Source organism: Triplophysa dalaica, chromosome 21 (assembly GCF_015846415.1).
Source record: "Triplophysa dalaica isolate WHDGS20190420 chromosome 21, ASM1584641v1, whole genome shotgun sequence".
Taxonomy (NCBI): Eukaryota; Metazoa; Chordata; class Actinopteri; order Cypriniformes; family Nemacheilidae; genus Triplophysa; species Triplophysa dalaica.
The window spans coordinates 1,214,432-1,232,774 of NC_079562.1; the positions used below are offsets into that span (position 1 = coordinate 1,214,432).

At 43.3% G+C, this 18,343-nt stretch overlaps 1 protein-coding gene across 3 annotated transcripts in view; it reads right to left on the bottom strand.

Annotated features, from left to right (window-relative positions):
• Window positions 1-18,343, bottom strand: part of sptbn1 (spectrin, beta, non-erythrocytic 1) — a 62,040-nt gene that overhangs the window by 12,752 nt on the left and 30,945 nt on the right. For all 3 annotated transcript variants that reach the window (XM_056734230.1, XM_056734231.1, XM_056734232.1), the window contains 14 exons: window positions 12,389-12,540; window positions 6,274-6,447; window positions 6,090-6,181; window positions 5,924-6,004; window positions 5,681-5,796; window positions 5,469-5,581; window positions 5,201-5,388; window positions 4,421-4,538; window positions 3,921-4,079; window positions 3,372-3,674; window positions 3,115-3,268; window positions 1,991-2,861; window positions 1,191-1,328; window positions 340-1,096 (listed from right to left, as the gene is read on the bottom strand). In XM_056734230.1, coding sequence (XP_056590208.1) covers window positions 340-1,096; window positions 1,191-1,328; window positions 1,991-2,861; window positions 3,115-3,268; window positions 3,372-3,674; window positions 3,921-4,079; window positions 4,421-4,538; window positions 5,201-5,388; window positions 5,469-5,581; window positions 5,681-5,796; window positions 5,924-6,004; window positions 6,090-6,181; window positions 6,274-6,447; window positions 12,389-12,540 — 3,416 coding nt within the window. The remainder of the gene's footprint in view (window positions 1-339; window positions 1,097-1,190; window positions 1,329-1,990; window positions 2,862-3,114; window positions 3,269-3,371; window positions 3,675-3,920; window positions 4,080-4,420; window positions 4,539-5,200; window positions 5,389-5,468; window positions 5,582-5,680; window positions 5,797-5,923; window positions 6,005-6,089; window positions 6,182-6,273; window positions 6,448-12,388; window positions 12,541-18,343) is intronic.

Here is an 18,343-nt window from a genome sequence, read left to right on the forward strand (position 1 = left end):
GAGGTAAAACTGTGGTAAAAAACGTTGCGGATGTAACATTAGCCATAGAGCCTTGTTGACCAATCAGAGGCCTGGAATCTGACGTCAAACGGAGATAAAGGAGATAGCGGCATGCATTTCATCGTCCTACACCAAAACTCCAGTTTCGCAGTCTACACAACAACACTGAAGTCGGAGTTTCTTGAAATCGTTAACCTGGCCGGAGTTTTCGGAAAGTTAAGTTTCAGTTACCGGGTACTGCGTTTGCACAACGAACGGCCAAAGTGCATAGAAAAAGCTGCGGTTTTTAAAATACCAGTGTTAGTGTGGACAGCGTATAATTACGTGTGTCCATCATACCTGGTTGTTGAGGAAAGCCTCGGCCTGTTTGGTGTCTCTCAAGAAGATCTGGTAGGCGTGAGACTGCGACAGGAGGTTCTGACGGTTCTCCCACATCTTATGCAGCTCATTCCATCCCGTATCCAAAGCCTGAAGCCTCTGTCTCAGGAACATGTACTGAGAGTCTGTCTGACCCTGGGTCACCATCTCACCCATGTCTCTCATCTTCTGATAGTCCTCTTCATAGTTATTGATTTCGTTCTTGATGCCCTCGTGCTGGGCCAGCAACTTCTCGGCCTCTGCGAGCGTGTTGGCCATGTCCTCAGAGGCGATGGCCGTCTGCGTTCGGGACAGCCAGGACTGGAAATCGTCCAGTTCCCTGAGGAACTGCTGCAGTTTGCTGGCTTCCCCGAGGGACGCCTCACGATTACGCAGTGTTTCCTTCATCTCCTCCCAAACCGAGTTGATTTCCGCCAGACGTCCCGTGATGGCTTTGGCCTGGTCGGGATGTTCGTCGCCCAGACGGTCGGCCTCACCGCGGAGATCGCCCAGTTTAGCTTCAATGGCGGCCAGGTCGCGCTCCATGCCCGTGAGTTTGCGCTGGAGGGCCATCACGCCCGTCAGGTCGTTGCCCAGCTCCTGGGTGGACTCGATAACTTTCGTCTTCTCACGGATCCAGGATTTGGTCTCATTGCAGTCGAGGTGGTAGTTCTGAACGCCCAAAGCGGAGTTTAGGGATTCTTTCTTCTGGTCCACCAGATCACGGAACTGACTCCATCTGTGTACCAAATTAAGATCAAACACATGAAACCAATCGTTTAAATCATTCATTTTCAAATTGAAGTGATTGACATTGACATCGTTGTTCTGACCTGTTGTTGAGTTTGTCTTGTTGAGCTTTGATGTCTTTCTCACTGGGGTGTCCGCTGTGCATCAGCTGTCGGGCGATCTGATTCACCACCGCCACACGTGATGCCTGGTTATTCATTTCCGGTTCAAGACTTTCAAACCTAAAACACGAAGACAAGTTGAGATGAAGAATGTGATCTTTGATCTTACTGGAGTGTGTCGAGCAGTATTTGGAGTTGTTATGAAGCCACAGGGAAGATTCAGAAATACATCTGGAATGACGTGAGCCAGCAGGAACAGAAGGGCCAGAAAATGTTCCTCATTTACCATTTTTATAACTTCTATTCCGAATGAAAATGTTATTGCTCTTTCAAAGCTCTGAAGATTCAATTGTGCTCCATTTAAGCATCAACTTTGTCTCAAATGTTTCTCTTAAAATTGCTCATGAGAAATTAAAACATAAAGAGTACCGCGTTGTAAATGAATGTAGATTTTAGAGGTAAAATAATCTGGATTTGAGTAAATTTGATGAGAATTTGAGATCTTCTATAATATGGACTTGACAAATCTGAGCTCAATTTGACACTTCGATTAAAGAGATCTCATCTGTGCTTTTTCTTTCTTATGAGCAGGTTTACAAAGAAACCAATGTCGTCATCCCACACTTTGAGAACTCAAAGCTAATTTCTCTTTTGAATCTCAATGATCAAAACGGAATGAACTGAATGATTTTGCTGTACATTATCTGAGCCGTTTGTGCATCTTGGAAGCTTTATAAGAGCAACACCTGAGCAAAAACAGTGAGTAACGTTTGACCTCTGACCTGTGCTGAATGACCTCAAGGTCCTCGAGTTTCTCTGGGATCTCCATGCTGTTCAGCCACTGTTCCTTCTCATCGATCCAGAGTTCACACGCGTCCGCCTCGCTGAACATCTTATACCGTGCCAAGGCGTCCTGCAGGGCTTGTTTCCTCAGTCGGGTCAGCTCGGACACCTCCTTATAACGCTCCTCGATGCCTGACAGCCGCTCGCTGACATTTGCGGCCTGCGCCTGTTCAGGTCGCAGTGCTTGGGCCTGTTCGTGAAGTGCGTCGATCACCGGCCTGTAACTAGCGACCTCGGCGGACGCGTCCTTGTGTTTCTTCACCATAGCTTGAGTGGAGAATTCATCGTGCCCCACGTCGGCGCTGGAGACGATTCGGAGGGCATCCAGGGTCCAGGCGTCCACGTCATCGGCGTCAACCTGGAACTGGTGAAGACTGCAGGCCTCCTCCAGACGAGCTTTCCTCACGGCGGCCAGCTGTTCCAGTGCGGCCCACTGTGCCTGCACATCAGCGATGCGCTCGCGGATCTTTGCCTCGCCGAAGTGGCCCGCGTCGGCCATGGCTTGACCTTCACGCACCGTGTGCTGGAGGTGACCGGCCCGACCGCTCATTTCGTCCTCGAGGGCGCGGTGTTGACTCAACAGACGCACGGCACCCGTCAGATCCTTACCGCAGTCGTCCGAGGATAGGATCTGCTCTTTCTCACGGATCCAGCCCTCTTCCTCTGCCATCTCCCAGAAGAACTTCCAGAGGCGACGGGATTCCTCCAGGCGAGCGTGACGATCGGCCGCCAGTTGGGTGAGCTCCTGGTAGCAGAACTCCATGTGAGCCACACGATCACGAATGACCTGAGGGTCACAGGGCTTATAGCCTGAAGATAATAAAGTACAAGAGGGAGAAATAGATCAGTTAGCAAAAGAAGGATCAATCAGAATAATCTGGAGGGGGGAAAGCACTGCAAGCTTATGTTTACAGTAGCAAGTTGGTATGACATGGCGGAGACGTCTTGCGATCTGCATTCTACACTGCCCTTTTTAAAAACGTTTGTGGGCGCTGCGGTTTTAGACGCTAAGACGTGTTCTGTGTGAATGGCATGTGGCTGATATCAATGTGCACTGAATTACCTTCCTCATCCACAGCAAACTTCTGAGCGTTAGTGTTGACGGCTCGCACGCGGTCGGCCTGTATGGCGATGTCGGCCTCCACCAAAGCATGTTTCTGTAGTAGATCTTCAACACCCAGAAGGTGTTTCCCATAATCCTGAGAGAGAAGCAACATCTGCGGAGGACAAAGAACGACGTCAGAAACTCATCGTAACTTCAACAAAAAGCCATTTTAAAAGCTCTAAAACATCTCTCTGTTAGCTTCCGTGATGTCTCACCTTCATCTCATCCATCCAGTCCATGATGTAGAGCATCTCCTGGAAGACGCGCTGGAGGCCGAGGTTCATCTCCAACCGCTGTCTGCGAGCCTTCAGGAGTTCCAGCAGATACTCCCACAGACGCAGGACGTTATCTTTACGAGCGGTGATACGCTTGATGTCGTGATAGTTCTCCGCCTCCAGCTCCTTCGCCACGGCGACAACCGCCAGCACGCGCTCCTCATAGGCCGCAATGTCCGTCTCGATGGCTTCGTGTTTTTTGGTAGCTGCCTCAACAGCCTGGAGGTCAAATCCAAAGTTGTCCTAAAGATGAAAAAATGAAATTGTTCGGAGAAGCAGGCACTATACTGCTCAATACTTGAAAATATTTTTTCCACCAGGGGTGTTAATGTGACTTGTGCCAATCACACGTTTCACCACCAGGGGGCGTAAACCGATTATGAATGGCTCTGAAGGCCCAGAGATTTACAGATGTTCTAAATAAACATGGGTATTTCTTTACACTTCTATCTTTTTATTAGGTGCATTTGACTTTCCACCAAAATGTACCTGGGAGACGAGGCGTTGGTTCTCGCTGAGCCAGGTCTCTCTCATGGCGGCCTTGCGATCGAAGCGTCGAGCGAGCTGTTCCAACTTCTCCTGCCGAATGAGCTCGGTCCTCAGCGCCAGCTCTCGCTCGTGCTCGGCCTTCTCCAGGCGCTCCCACGCCTGCGACCACAGCAAAACTCAAATAATCAAGACGAACTAGAGCTGCCGTTTTACACAGTTCAGAAATAAAACTATGACACACAACAATGATGAACTAAAAAAAGAGAAAATGTTTATGTTGAGTTGACAATTTGGATGAAACAATCCTTGTCAAAAACGTTTAAAAAAGCATTAAAATAATGCATTAAACGTTTTTAGTAACAACAAAAACATTGGTGTGAATGATGAGAAAATAACTTTGGCCTTCAATGCTAAATTCACCGAAGATCATGAAGACAAACAAGCTAACCTTAAATCCTCAAAAAAATGGACGCAAAACAGATTTTCAAAGTCATCCTCACCTTGTTGATGTCAGATATGAGTTTGCCCTCTCTGGGCATGTACACCTTCTGATTGTTGGCTCTCATTTTGCTCTGGATGGTGAACAGAAGAACCTCCAGGTTCCCTTTCTCAGTGAATCTAAACGAAGAGAAAACTGAACTCAGTAAATTTTTCAACATTTTCATTTCATTAGTTTTATAGCACAAATAAACAAAACTAAGGTTGACCACTGTTCTCTACAAGAACAAAATAAAAAAATAACATAATACAACCATAATAAAAAATGATTAAGTTACAACGGTGGTTGAGAATAAAATCTAAAGTTATAATGAATTAAAAGCACGGATAAACAAATGAGATTTTAACTTGGATTTGAAATCATGGACAGAGGTGCAGATCTCACAGATAAAGGAAGATCTAGGACCGGCCACTGCAAACGCACAGTCGCCTTGGGTAAGTTAGTGTAATACTATTTGCGGATCGCAAACATCTAGTCGACCTATTCACATTAACAAGATCAGATAAATAGGAGGGGGACAAACCTTTTAATGACTTAAAAACAAATTTTAAATTCAATTTTATATTCCACTGGCAGCCAGTTTAAAGACATTAAAATCGGAGAAATAAGTTCTCGTTTGCGAACCCTTTTTAGAAATCTGGCAGCGGCATTTTGAACCATTTGAAGCCTTAACAGGGAGGATTACAAAAGTAAAGACCAAAATACAAGGAGTTACAATAATCCAACTCAATTGATTGTATAAACCACAAATTCTGTTCGTCTAAAGTTTTTCCTGACTCACTTGGGAGGTTTCTCCACCGTGCGGTATGTGTTAAAGGCCTGAAGCTGCTGCTGGACTCCCACCAGAGAGTTTGCAAACTTGCGATTGTTGAGGATAATGATGGTCTGCTCAATCCACTCCAGAAGATCTGACGCCAGAGATTCATATTTCTCAATCATCTTCTCCGTCTCAATGGCGTTATCCAGCACCTAGTGACGACAACTCGACATCATTCTCTGTTCTGACGTGAAGTCAAACGGAGAGACGAATGGAGACAGGAGTAACAAACCTTTCCGATACGCTTTCCCTCCACCTTCAAAGCCTTCATCTTTGAGAAATAATGGTAGTATGTGACGACGTAAGTGATGATAGATTTCTCATCGGGATGGTCAACGCTGATATCTGTGAACAAGACCACACATGTTGTTAATGGGGTACTTTTAAGCTTCCGTTTTTATTTCAAAAGCAAGTCTGAAGTTTGAAAGCAGGACGGGTCTCGACCTTCTGCATCCAGCAGTTTGGTGAGACCCAGATGCTGTTCGGCCAGGTTGAAAGCGTTCTGCAGGTTGTAGTGAGCATTGGACTTCTTCAGTTTGTCAAAATCGATCAGGTCCGGTCTGGAAACAGATGGGAGAGAAGTGAGAATAGCACGAACCAACAAGACGCGATATTGCCATGATTTTTTATTAAACGTGGTGAGATGGAATATGAATGATAACGTTTTGACATTTTTAAAGTGTGTACCTGTGTTTGTGAATGAGGGCATTGAAAGCCATGCCGTCTCTCCAGCTGGTGCTGAAGTTGTGGATGTTGACGTTGGTATAGCTGTGAAACACACACACACGAGAACAGTCAGTCATGGAGCGCATGTTAACACGAGCTTCAGTCTTAAATCTGGAGGAGTGCTCACCCTGCGGTCTTCATCTGACACCATAGCAGCAGAGCATCCTTAGCTGAACGCTTCTCTTTATTGTCTTCTGTCTCCACACTGATGTCCTGGATCTGTTACACACATACAATCACAAAACAAAACACGGTAAAAAGTCTGTAAATTGTGAAAATCGAAGTAAACTAAAATCGAAGTGATGCTGCACCTGGAAACGGAGGATGATGGTCCAGATAAGACCGAGCGTGAGTCTGTGATTGCCGTCGACGATATCATGAGAGCCCATGTTCTCCAGGTGAACCCGCTGTTCTTTCAGAAACTGCAAGGCCTTGTCGACGTTCTCCAGGCAGTGGATTCGCATACGACCCTTCGTTGGCTTCGGCTGCGGACAGACAGAAGATAAGGTCTTGTTGAACATTTGGACAATTTTTTCAGCTGGTTAACGTGATGACCACACATGTTTTTTTTTACTTTATTTAATCAAAATAAGTAAAAAAAAAAAAAGTTATGCAATTTACAATTTTTAAGTCACAACTCATCACTAGTCAACAGTGTTGGGTAATTAACTCTGAAAACGAAATTAATTACTAGTTACTAATTATATATAAAATAGTGTCATTAGATTACAGATAAAAATAACTCTCTCCAAAAAGTATTTATTTGTTTATTTGTTAAGTATTGGATGTTGTGGGGCTGTCTTGGCTGACACGCCTCTGCAGCATCGCGTGGCGGTCGGGGACAGTGCCCTTGGACTGGCAGACCGGGGTGGTGGTCCCTCTTTTTAAGAAGGGGGACCGGAGGGTGTGCTCCAACTACCGGGGGATCACACTTCTCAGCCTCCCCGGGAAAGTCTATGCCAGGGTACTGGAGAGGAGAATCCGGCCGATAGTAGAACCTCGGATTCAGGAGGAACAGTGTGGTTTCCGTCCCGGTCGTGGAACACTGGACCAGCTCTATACCCTCTTCAGGGTGCTGGAGGGTTCATGGAAGTTTGCCCAACCAATCCACATGTGTTTTGTGGATCTGGAGAAGGCATTCGACTGTGTCCCGCGCAGCATCTTGTGGAGGGTGCTCCGGGAGTATGGGATTCGGGACCCTTTGCTAAGGGCCATCCAGTCCCTCTACGACCGGAGCAGGAGCTTGGTTCGCATTGCCGGCAGTAAGTCAGACTTGTTTCCGGTGCATGTTGGACTCCGGCAGGGCTGCCCTTTGTCGCCGGTTCTGTTCATAATTTTTATGGACAGAATTTCTAGGCGCAGCCAGGGGCCGGAGGGCGTCGGGTTTGGTGACCACACGATCACATCTCTGCTCTTTGCGGATGATGTCATCGTGCTGGCCCCATCAGACCAGGACCTTCAGCATGCACTGGGACGGTTTGCAGCCGAGTGTGAAGCGGCGGGGATGAGAATCAGCACCTCCAAATCTGAGGCCATGGTTCTCAGCCGGAAAAGGGTGGCTTGCTCACTTCAGGTAGGTGGAGAGTTCCTGTCTCAAGTGGAGGAGTTCAAGTATCTGGGGGTCTTGTTCACGAGTGATGGAAGGATGGAGCGGGAGATTGACAGACGGATCGGTGCAGCTTCTGCAGTAATGCAGTAATGCAGTCGCTGTACCGGTCTGTCGTGGTGAAGAAGGAGCTGAGCCGCAAAGCGAAGCTCTCGATTTACCGGTCAATCTACGTTCCTACTCTCACCTATGGTCATGAGCTGTGGGTCATGACCGAAAGAACAAGATCCCGGATACAGGCGGCCGAAATGAGCTTTCTCCGCAGGGTGGCCGGGCGATCCCTTAGAGATAGGGTGAGAAGCTCGGTCACTCGGGAGGAGCTCAGAGTAGATCCGCTACTCCTCCACATCGAGAGGGGCCAGCTGAGGTGGCTCGGGCATCTTTTCCGGATGCCCCCTCGATGCCTTCCCGGTAAGGTGTTCCGGGCATGTCCCACCGGGAGAAGACCCCGGGGAAGACCTAGGACACGCTGGAGGGACTATGTCTCCCGGCTGGCCTGGGAACGCCTCGGTGTCCCCCCGGAAGAGCTGGAGGAAGTGGCTAGGGAGAGGGAAGTCTGGGCATCCCTGCTTAGACTGCTGCCCCCGCTACCCGGCCCCGGATAAGCGGTAGAAAATGGATGGATGGATGGAAAAAGTATTTAATTACTCCTATATCAACCTTGTGATTCAAGTGAAGACATGAACACGACTCTTAACTCAAATAAATAATATAAAACTACATAAAGTAGTATTATTAACTGACCAATGTATAATAAATGTGAGAATTATACATTAAAGTACAGATTTTAAAGTTAGACTTTAAATTTTGATGTCAATTCCACTATTGCACGCCACACACATATATTGCACACAGTTTTTAGATTAATTACATCAGAGGTAACTTATTAAATTACAGAAAAAATGTGAGCAATCCCTTACTTTCCTTTTTCAAGGGGAGGTAATTAAATGACTAAGTTATTACTTGGTGACTAGTTACACCCAACACTGCTGGTCAACACTTAAATCAGTAACTGATTGTCGAAGTGATGACACCTAAAAATCTAGCATTTTTTAAAGTGTGCTCATCAAGCTACATTTTGTTTTCAGAGATGATAAAAATATTGCAATATTCACAAAACATGTGAACATCTTGTGCTTGTCACTTTATGAGTTTAGATAAGTCTTATGTCACATGTTTAATTCCACACTTTCATTTCCAATGTCTTTTGTTCATACAAGCAGATGGTAAGAGTTAACAGAGGTGTTATATTCTGATCTCCTGTGGAAACTGGAGCTGTAAGGTTGAGGTGAAGACGCTGAGGCGTTTGTTCCGGTGGCGACGCGTCTCTGCGGCGGACGAGCTCATCGGCTATTTATCTTTCTGACAGACCAAGAGACAGTCTCGCTGGAAACATGTCTGATGATAATATATTAAACACCTTTGGAGGGACGACGCTATTATTTACATTGTAAGGACTGTAGTGTGTGCACTATGAAGGGACACGTCACATGCCCTACACGCCGTTCTGTGGCACTTAGCTGTTTGTCCCGACAATGGATAATAGAAGAAAGACACGTGGTTCAGAAATGACACGCTTCGCTTTTGAATGAACAAAAGGCATGCAAAACACTGGTCTGGGATTTCAAAGAACGCCGTTTTCTTCTGTGTACTAAATGAGCAGTAAATGAGTAACCAGGTTGTAAAATATGTCAGTGGTCTTGAGAAGACTTTGATCTGAGGTGTGGCCGTTCTGTGGCTGGAGAAAGCCGCTATGAAAAAATGGATGAGCTTGTGAGCAGAGACCGGACAGGCTCATGTCCCTGGAGGACTGAATATCCCATCATGCTTAGAGAGACCGCTCAATCAGCAGCTGATACTTGGGGGGGTGTAATAAGGTGAAGTGACAGCATTTCACTAATGGGCTGGAGAGGCAGCGAGGCAAAACGAGGTAGAGGTGGATGTCTGTTCTCCCTTTGAGAGAGGAAGGGTGGGTATGATCCATGCAGAGTGGGTAAGAGGACCTGCTGCCAGAGATGCTGACACACACACACACACACACACTGAACAGACACGCACAGACACGCACACTGCACAAATACACGTACATACACACAGGTTTGTTTAAGTATACTAGTGAGGACATCACACACACACACAGGCTCACACACACAGGCACACGCACACAGGCACACGCACACAGGCACACAGGCACACGCACACTACACTTTGGATAAAAACATCCGCGAAGACTGCAGACGCAGATGCGCACACACAACACACACTTTGGATAACAAACATCCGTTTATTCTAAGTGAATAAAAGTAAATGTGAAGACTACAGATACACACTGCACACACAGACTGCAGACACACACAGACTGCAGACACACACAGACTGCAGACACACACAGACTGCAGACACACACAGACTGCAGACACACACAGACTGCAGACACACACAGACTGCAGACGCAGCGCTGTGATGCAGAGACGCAGTTTGCCATTCAGTGATGACATCGGCAGATTTCAATTGGATGTCAGTAGGGCTGCTCGTCCTTTCAGAGCAATTTTTGTAAGAGAGTCATTTCAATCACATCATCAGCCAATCACAAGAGTCCATGAAAAGAGCTCAGATTAAAATCTAGACCTTAAATAAAATTAAAAAAAAATGTCTTGAGGGCAAAACATCTAGTTTTGATCAAAATTATATTTCTGTTTCTATTTTAAAAACAGTAAAATAAACGATTTTAAGTAATAGTCTTTGTTCTTCATGGCTTCATTTTCTTCTGACACCGACAGGAGCAGCACTCTTCATTGTGTTTTGTGCAGAGCTACAAAGGCCTAAACATTCAGATAAACCGATAATAAACAATGTCCATTCTGCACTTACAACCATTTTCATTTGGTCGTATTGGCACTCGTTCATTTCTGTCCCTCGTTCATTATTTTGTACATTTCATCTTTTTCCTACTTATACAGAAAATCAAACGCTCAGCAGATTGACAGATTTTCTTTGGTTTTATTTATAAAACCCACATCAGTGACTCCCATTCATTGTTCAGAATGTGTTTGGAATGAATGAACCTTTTGTTTGAACACTTTGCTCTGTATCTAAGCACAAGATAAACACATGGACTTCAGCGGTTCAGCTAGTGTCATATTGACTGTCGTTCAGATGAAATATCGGATCGGGACATTTATGGCTGTTGCTTTACTGTAACCGTCTCATCTGAGGATTCACGTGACTGCAGATGCTGGTCAATGTTGAAACTGATGTCTCAGAATGATATGAAGTGTAGACGTTATCGCATCAGGACGGGCGCGATGCACTTGTGTAAACTGATCTTGTTTGTGAACAGACAGAGAACTGGACAGGGCTGAAATTCAAGCTAAGCTACACTTTATCCGCTGGCAAAACCCAACAATCGTCAGCGAGTTTATCTACAGAAGTTATTGTCTCAGTATAAGAGCAGGAGGTCGGAAAACACATGTGAGATTTGACTGCGAGTGTCCTTGGTATAGAACGCAGAGGATATTCAAAAGGAAGGCGTGTTCTGTAACGGCCGGTGATGTGAGGAGTTATCTTATCAACAGCCTTCAAGGATAGTGAATGAATGTGTGAACACAAACTCTCCTGTAACACGTGGACACAGCACACGAACGTCAGCCGTGACTCAAACTTTTTTCAATTGTTTATAATGAGACCGTAAACATTTATGCATTTGGCAGATGCTTTCATTCAAAGCGGATCGAACCTTCAACATTCTCTGGTTGTGAATGTCCCGCTGAACACATTGATCACATGTGGTCCTTTCAACACATTTGGGGTTAAAAGTTGAAACTTGTTTCTTTCAGAGGCCATAAATATTGGTCACATGTTCCACTTATTCAATGTCTTATCCGTCAAAAGCTTGTTAAATAGAAAGGTCGTGACCCCGTGACAGAGGTTAAAGTTTGACTTTAGGTCAGTACTGAAACCGTGAAATATGACAAACATATAGATGGTATTGACCGTTATGATGATAATCTGTGTGAATGCTACAAATGTCCAGGTCGTGTTCTACAGCACTGAAATAATATTAAATAAAACTGAATATTGTTATTTAAAAAAGAAAAACAGTACTACTTAAATAAATAAATTATAATATAAACTAAATTAAACTCGGATTACAGTAATGAAAACATCGTTCAATCCCGTATTTGCAATATTTGTAACATTAGATATTGATTTAATTTTACAGATAAAAGGAAATAGTTATTCAGATTTCATTTAATATTGATAACATTGAACTTAAAGAAAAAGGAATAAAGAATGAAACATAAATGATTGTTTTTAAATGAGAATTTTTTTAATATAATATGGCTTTGTAAAAATGATTGGTCTTTGTAAAAAACATTTTAGCATTTATTTTCTTTTTTTAATACTTTTTGTAAAACATGCGCTGGATGCGTTCATTCACGGTTTCATGAGATCCATCCATATAAAACGCTCTCACAGGCTCCAGATGGCTCACATTTGCCCGGTGTGAAGAAATGATACGCAGTTAAAAATAATGCAATACAAATGCTTGATAAAAGCCGCTCGCATCGAGAGTTTAAACAGGAAAGAAGCGTTTAAAGAAATTAGATGACGCACAAGTTAATCGTCTGTGTTACGATAAAACCACAGGGGTAAATCATCCAAACAGGGCCGCGCTGCTAAAACACTATCATTCAGATGACGAAACCTGCCACAACCGGTAGCGCTGTGACATTACGACTGAATCAAACAATGAGAACAAATAGCATGCTTTTAAAGCAGAGCGAGACTCCACCCCTGCTGATGACATCATCACTCACCAGTCTCTCTCCTGACAGAACCTCCAGCAGTTTGATGAGCATCCGTCCATCTCGCAGGTCCATGTACAGATCCGTGATCCGGCAGGACACACGTGACAGGTGAGAGTTCACCCATTTGGTGAAGGTCTTCTTCTGCACGGCCTCTCGCTCGTCTGTAAGAGGACACAAAGCCTTTTATTATATATGATGAAGAACAATAACATTAAACACACCAGTTCTCACACATACAATAAATAGAATCTCACAAATGTAGTTTTTGGTTGTTGTGGTTCCTAAATATTGCAACATTTTAGTAAGAACAATCTTCACTGTGAATGTTTTTGGACATTTTCTGGCCTTTCAAAGTTCACCAAACGTTCACCCAACATCTCAACCAACCTCCTGTCTGCCCTTTTCACCACCATCATCCCATAATTCACATGCTAGCAGACAATTCATCCAGCGGACAATGTTCAGCAGACCACCATGTTTATGCTGGTCTGCGTGACTCCGCCCTCGGCCGAGCGGTCCAAATGCATGAACGGCGCAGAATTTATTTATAATCCTCCCAATGTTCCTGTTATTGCATTCTTATCCTCGCACAGACGCAAACGTTGGGTTCAATTGTTCTGTGGCCCACACGAGCAGATTGAGATCAGGTACAAGACACACGCAGATAATGAGGCTAAAGAGAAATGAGCTGGAGGTCGTGTAGCTGACAGCTCGAGCAACAACCAAACACATTTAACAAAGAGAGGAAGAGGAACATCCGTCAGGTCAGAGGGTCATAACGTGAGCACAGTCTCACTGACAATTTTAGACTCAATATGTTGCATGGGTCAAAAACACGTCCAGGTCAAACGTAAATAAATATTAAAGGTCTTTGCACGTACATTCCGAAATGTTCATATTTGGTGCTGGTTTGTACCGTGTGGTCTTGTTTATTTTTTGATGTGTGGAAATTTCAGATGCAAATTTCGAACTCAATGTGCAGAAGCCTTAAGATTTAAAGTAAAGAGAATATGAAGACTGTTTGTTAAAAGAGATAACTCGCAAAATCTCATTTTTTATTGTGCATTTCAAATGATTTCAAACTGCAGTTGGGTTATTTTGATCAAGTAATAATAAAATAATAGAAAAATACAGATCACTAATGCAAACACAAACAATAAAAACATGATAACACAATAAAAAACTTGATTTCAGATAACCCTGTTTTTAAATAAACTATTCTTAAAATAGGTTTTTTATTTCTCTTTTCGTTTTAACAGAACAATATTCACCTATAATATATTATAGTAAATGCACGATGAAAGCAGAACTTGCGGAAATGATTCACATCACAATATCCACGACCCTGCGGCTGAAGCAAAATAAACATCAAAAAACCACAATGTTTCATGAACACTTTTTAAACACCGAGAAAAGTGCTGAGCGGACATCTGACAGACCGTTTCTTCTGCTACTTTCTAACACACACTTCTTTATGTCCTCTTTATGCCCAATGCAAATATTTCAAGAGGGTCTCAGCAAAGAAACAGATGATTTACAGCTGGTTCATCTGCTCAACGTCTGCTTTACACATGTAACCCATGACATGCGTCACATACACCACAGATCTCTCATCCAGCTGTCATTCAACTAAAAAACAAACTGACCACGTTGGGCATTTGACACATCAGCACTGACCCATCCTATCATACTTCTCACAGATTTCTCTTTAAACAATCAGAAGATTAAACCCATTTCTCATTTTATTTTATTATCAACTGTGTCTCATGTTTCCTTGCGTATTTATAAAAATTAAAATACACAAATGCGACATTTTTGTACGTGCAATGAGACTGTAGAGCTGTAAAATGAACGTTGACACAGTTAAAGGGACAATTCACTCAAAAATGAAAGACATTTGAAGGAAGATATTTGGATGAATGTCAGTAACAAAACAGATCTCATCCCCCATTGAGAAAAATAATCTTAAAGTTAAGGTCGATTAGTCACTAAATTCAAGACTGTTTTTCTTACCCCACTAGCTGATTTTTTTGGCTTGTTTTAAGTACAAATGCACATTTTTGTTCTACAAACCAGACTAATTCTCTTGGGTCGTTTTACTCATCAAGGAAATGCATCTTGATTCAAGAATTTTCAGACATTGTACTGGAAAACAAGACCAATATACTAAAAAAGTTATTTTTTGCGGTGCATAGTCGGGGGAAATAAATACTATGGGAGTTAATGGGGGACGAGATGTGTTTGGATACTGGCATTCTTCAAAATATCTTTGTGTTCAGCAGAACAAAGACATGTGTACGGGTTCTGAGGGTGAGCTAATGATTAGAGAAATTTTCATTCATGGGTGAACTGTGCCTTTAAGATCTTTTTGAACCTGAAGACGACACACATTACAGCATGCTTTTCTCAAAATAAAAGACGATTTTCGAACACAATCTTATTTCTGTCTCCGGGTCATAAGCAAGTAGACACTGACACTGAACTGTGACTGCCTTGTAAGATGATTCTATCTCAACTATTGCCACCAAACGCTACATATTAGTCAAGCCTGCGGATACTCCCAAAGGACTGTGGGTAGGGAAAACAATGGCGGCAGTGTTCATTTGCTCGTTCAGGCCGAAACCGCAGGGAAGACTGCAGGAATGCAATGGCATCTGGAGTGAAGGTTGAGCAAACCTGCTCCTCGTTCCTCGTTATAAACTCATCACGCACGCACGAGTGTGTTCATGCCAACTTAAATACCTGATAGCTGGAACGTAAATGACGATATGACACACTCACAACAAGAGAAAGAATCAGCCGTGATGTGAAAGAGATTGTTAGTGACATGACAAATGTGGAAGGTGATGTCTGAAGTCAAGGGTGAACACAGCACAGACTGTTCAGATAAATCAATACCTGTGTCTGGAGGTCGGATCAGGTCAGGGGTCAATCTGATGAAAGGGGCGGAGTTACTGTCAATGTCATTATAAAGCCACATTGCATTTATTTAACTGTCTATCCAGTGAAAACAGCGCTGAACCGGCTCAGGGCAAAAGGGGGGTATTGAAAGCGTGTCGCGATGGTTCTGGATTGTTTGATTTCCTACATCCTCAAAATCGTTTCTGACCTCAAAACAAACCAACACCTCATCCTGTGCACACACAAAGACGGCATTGTCAGGATTTCCAGACGTCTTGTGGAGCTGTGAGAAACAAAAACTAGCTTGTCTATGAATCTCAGAAAAGTAAATTCAATGTCTCTTAATTTTGAAACATTTGGATATTAACTGTCACACTGCAAAATCTAACTTTCTTACTTAGACATTTGTTCTGGAAAACAAGACAAATTACTAAGAAGTCATTTTTTTAACTAAAAACAAAAAAAAATCCAATGATAAAATAAAAACAAGCAAACAAAACAAGCAAACAAAATCTGCCGATGGTCTAAGAAAAATCATCTTGAATTGCGGCTGAACAATTATCTTAGTCACTAAATTCAAGAACCATAATTTTTCTAACACAATTGGCAGATTTCTTCGCTTGTTTTAAGTACAAATTCATTGAAATTTCTTAGATTTTATTTCAAAACAAGACCGGGCGCTTTGCTGTCAAGAAATCTTGATTCAAGAATTCTTATACCCTTGTACTGGAAAACAAGAATAAAATTAATACTTCATTTTTGTTTGCAGTGCAGTAAATATTTACAATAACCATCTTATATTTCCCAAAGACAGAAAGCATCAGGGATAGTTGGCGTGCACTGGTTGACCCGACCCTAAACACACAGAATATGAATGTGATACTCTTTAAAAAAGATGCTTCATAAGATTCATTGATGCCATAGAAGAACCTTTCGGTTCCATAAAAAACCTTTAACATTTCTTTTTCAAAAAAGGTTCTTCAGATTATAAAACGGTCAGAACGAGATGGTTCTTTAAAGAACCTTTGACTGAATGGTTCTTTGTGGAACCGAAAATGGTTCTTCTGTGGCATTAAAGTGTGATAATGTTTAACCAAAACAAACATTTGTATAAACTCATGTCGAGCAGACAGACGTTTGAACTCTGTAGATGTTTACGGCCTCATGATTGAATCAAAGCAGCGTCTGAATCTAAAATACAGGACCACAGCATTCTTCACGACACTTCCATTCTTACAGCGGTTACACAACACGCTCCAAACAGTTTCAACACACCGAAGGTTCACAGATAAGAGAGTTCAGCTTTTCAACATTTTCAATTCCGAAATCGATGCGTGTCAGACCGCGACGCGAAGAAGGACATCCTGAAGCAAACAATGAAAACAAGAGGGTGGACGGTCTGAGAAAGGTGGAGGATGAGTGGCTTCCTTTCCCCCAGATTTATCTGCATCCTGCGGAGTGAACGTCAGCACAATGGAATTCCTAAGACATCCGGTGCGGAGTGGACAGATCTGAGGTCAGAGGATCGGCTTCAGCTCGGCCTCAGCGTGTAACCTCCGTGTTTCAACACTTTTTGCTTACAACCGAGTGTTTGGACTACGGGTAAAAACAATAAAGAAATTCAGGGCCTGTTTATGTGCGCAAATTCTTGCGTGATGATGAGAAACACATGTAGAGAACTTAAAATAAACACATTACATTTCTATAACGTGATGTATTGCTGAGTGAAACTGTATACGGACTGAGAGCTAATGTAGGGCGGGGCTGGATTTTATGTTTTGGAATATTATATACACAAGATAAAATTGAATTCATATTTTTCCAGATGACAGAGGCAACCTATAAAAAAAAGCAACATAAAAGATCTTTAATATCCATTTCGCCTAGACATCAATGAGATGAAATAGAGAGCGAATGGAAAGGTCTCATCTGTGTCTCGGACGTTCAGCTCGGTTTGTCAAGTTCGCAACCGAAAGTCAATATTATTCAAGATCTCAATAGAAACTCAAACATTTCTCGTCACATTTAAACAACCACGGCGAGAGGGAAAGTGGCCGTGTGTTTGTCACGGGACACGTAAAGTGATCACATTCCTGCGGTGGCAGCCCGGAGAACTCGCAGATCCTTCTGTGTCACAGAGAAAATGATGAACGATTCTACACGGGAACATTCTGTCTGAGGAGATCAGATTCTGGATTTACGATCGGCCTAAAACACATTTGGAAGGAGCGTATTACCGAAAAAAACAGTGTGACGGGTCTACGATCTGATCTACACCCTAACTTTCAAATCATGATGACGTCAACTGATAAGAGCGTGTGTGGCCGAGCATCACTCTTCATCTGCCATTAAAAACATCATGTCATTTGCATTATGTGTGTAACTGACAGAAGATGAGTTTCACTTCCACTGTTTGGCTGAAAAAAACAATCACTGGTTTACAACAACATGACAGTGACGCCTCACGAGTACACTTTCAGCATCGACCGTATTAAAACTTTCACATAGCATGCCAAACCCTCCGCTGTCTTCACATTACTTCATTGAGTAAATCAAGAGTATAACAGCTCACATCCTCGTAGCGACCCTACGTCTCGCTTTCAGCCACCGTATCCCTGCCAACAGGCGAACAGAAGGTCATTGAGAAGACCAGGCGGTTTGGCAACAAGACGCCCGGAGAACAAAAGATGGACTTCAGTGGACGACGCAGGAGCTCCTTGGCTCGCGGTGACGTCCGGAGAGGTCCGTTACGAGTCAAGTTACATACAAAACACAAAACTTCCACCAGCAGGCGGACGCATCCTCACTGACAGTGAACTCTCTCTGGGACACAAGTGAGCTGAATCATTTGTTTAGACTGTTAAACGTTCGTCCCCGGGCTCGTACAATAGAGCAAGACGCTATCCAAGAATGTGTCATTTATCTTGGCTAATCGCTGATATCGCTGAGGGTTTCAAGAATGTACTTGTGTAGTCAGCATCCACTTTTTAAGCAGAATTATGAAACGGTACATGAATGTGCACCTTTAGTAAGAAGGGAAATATTCGTAACTTCTGACTGAAC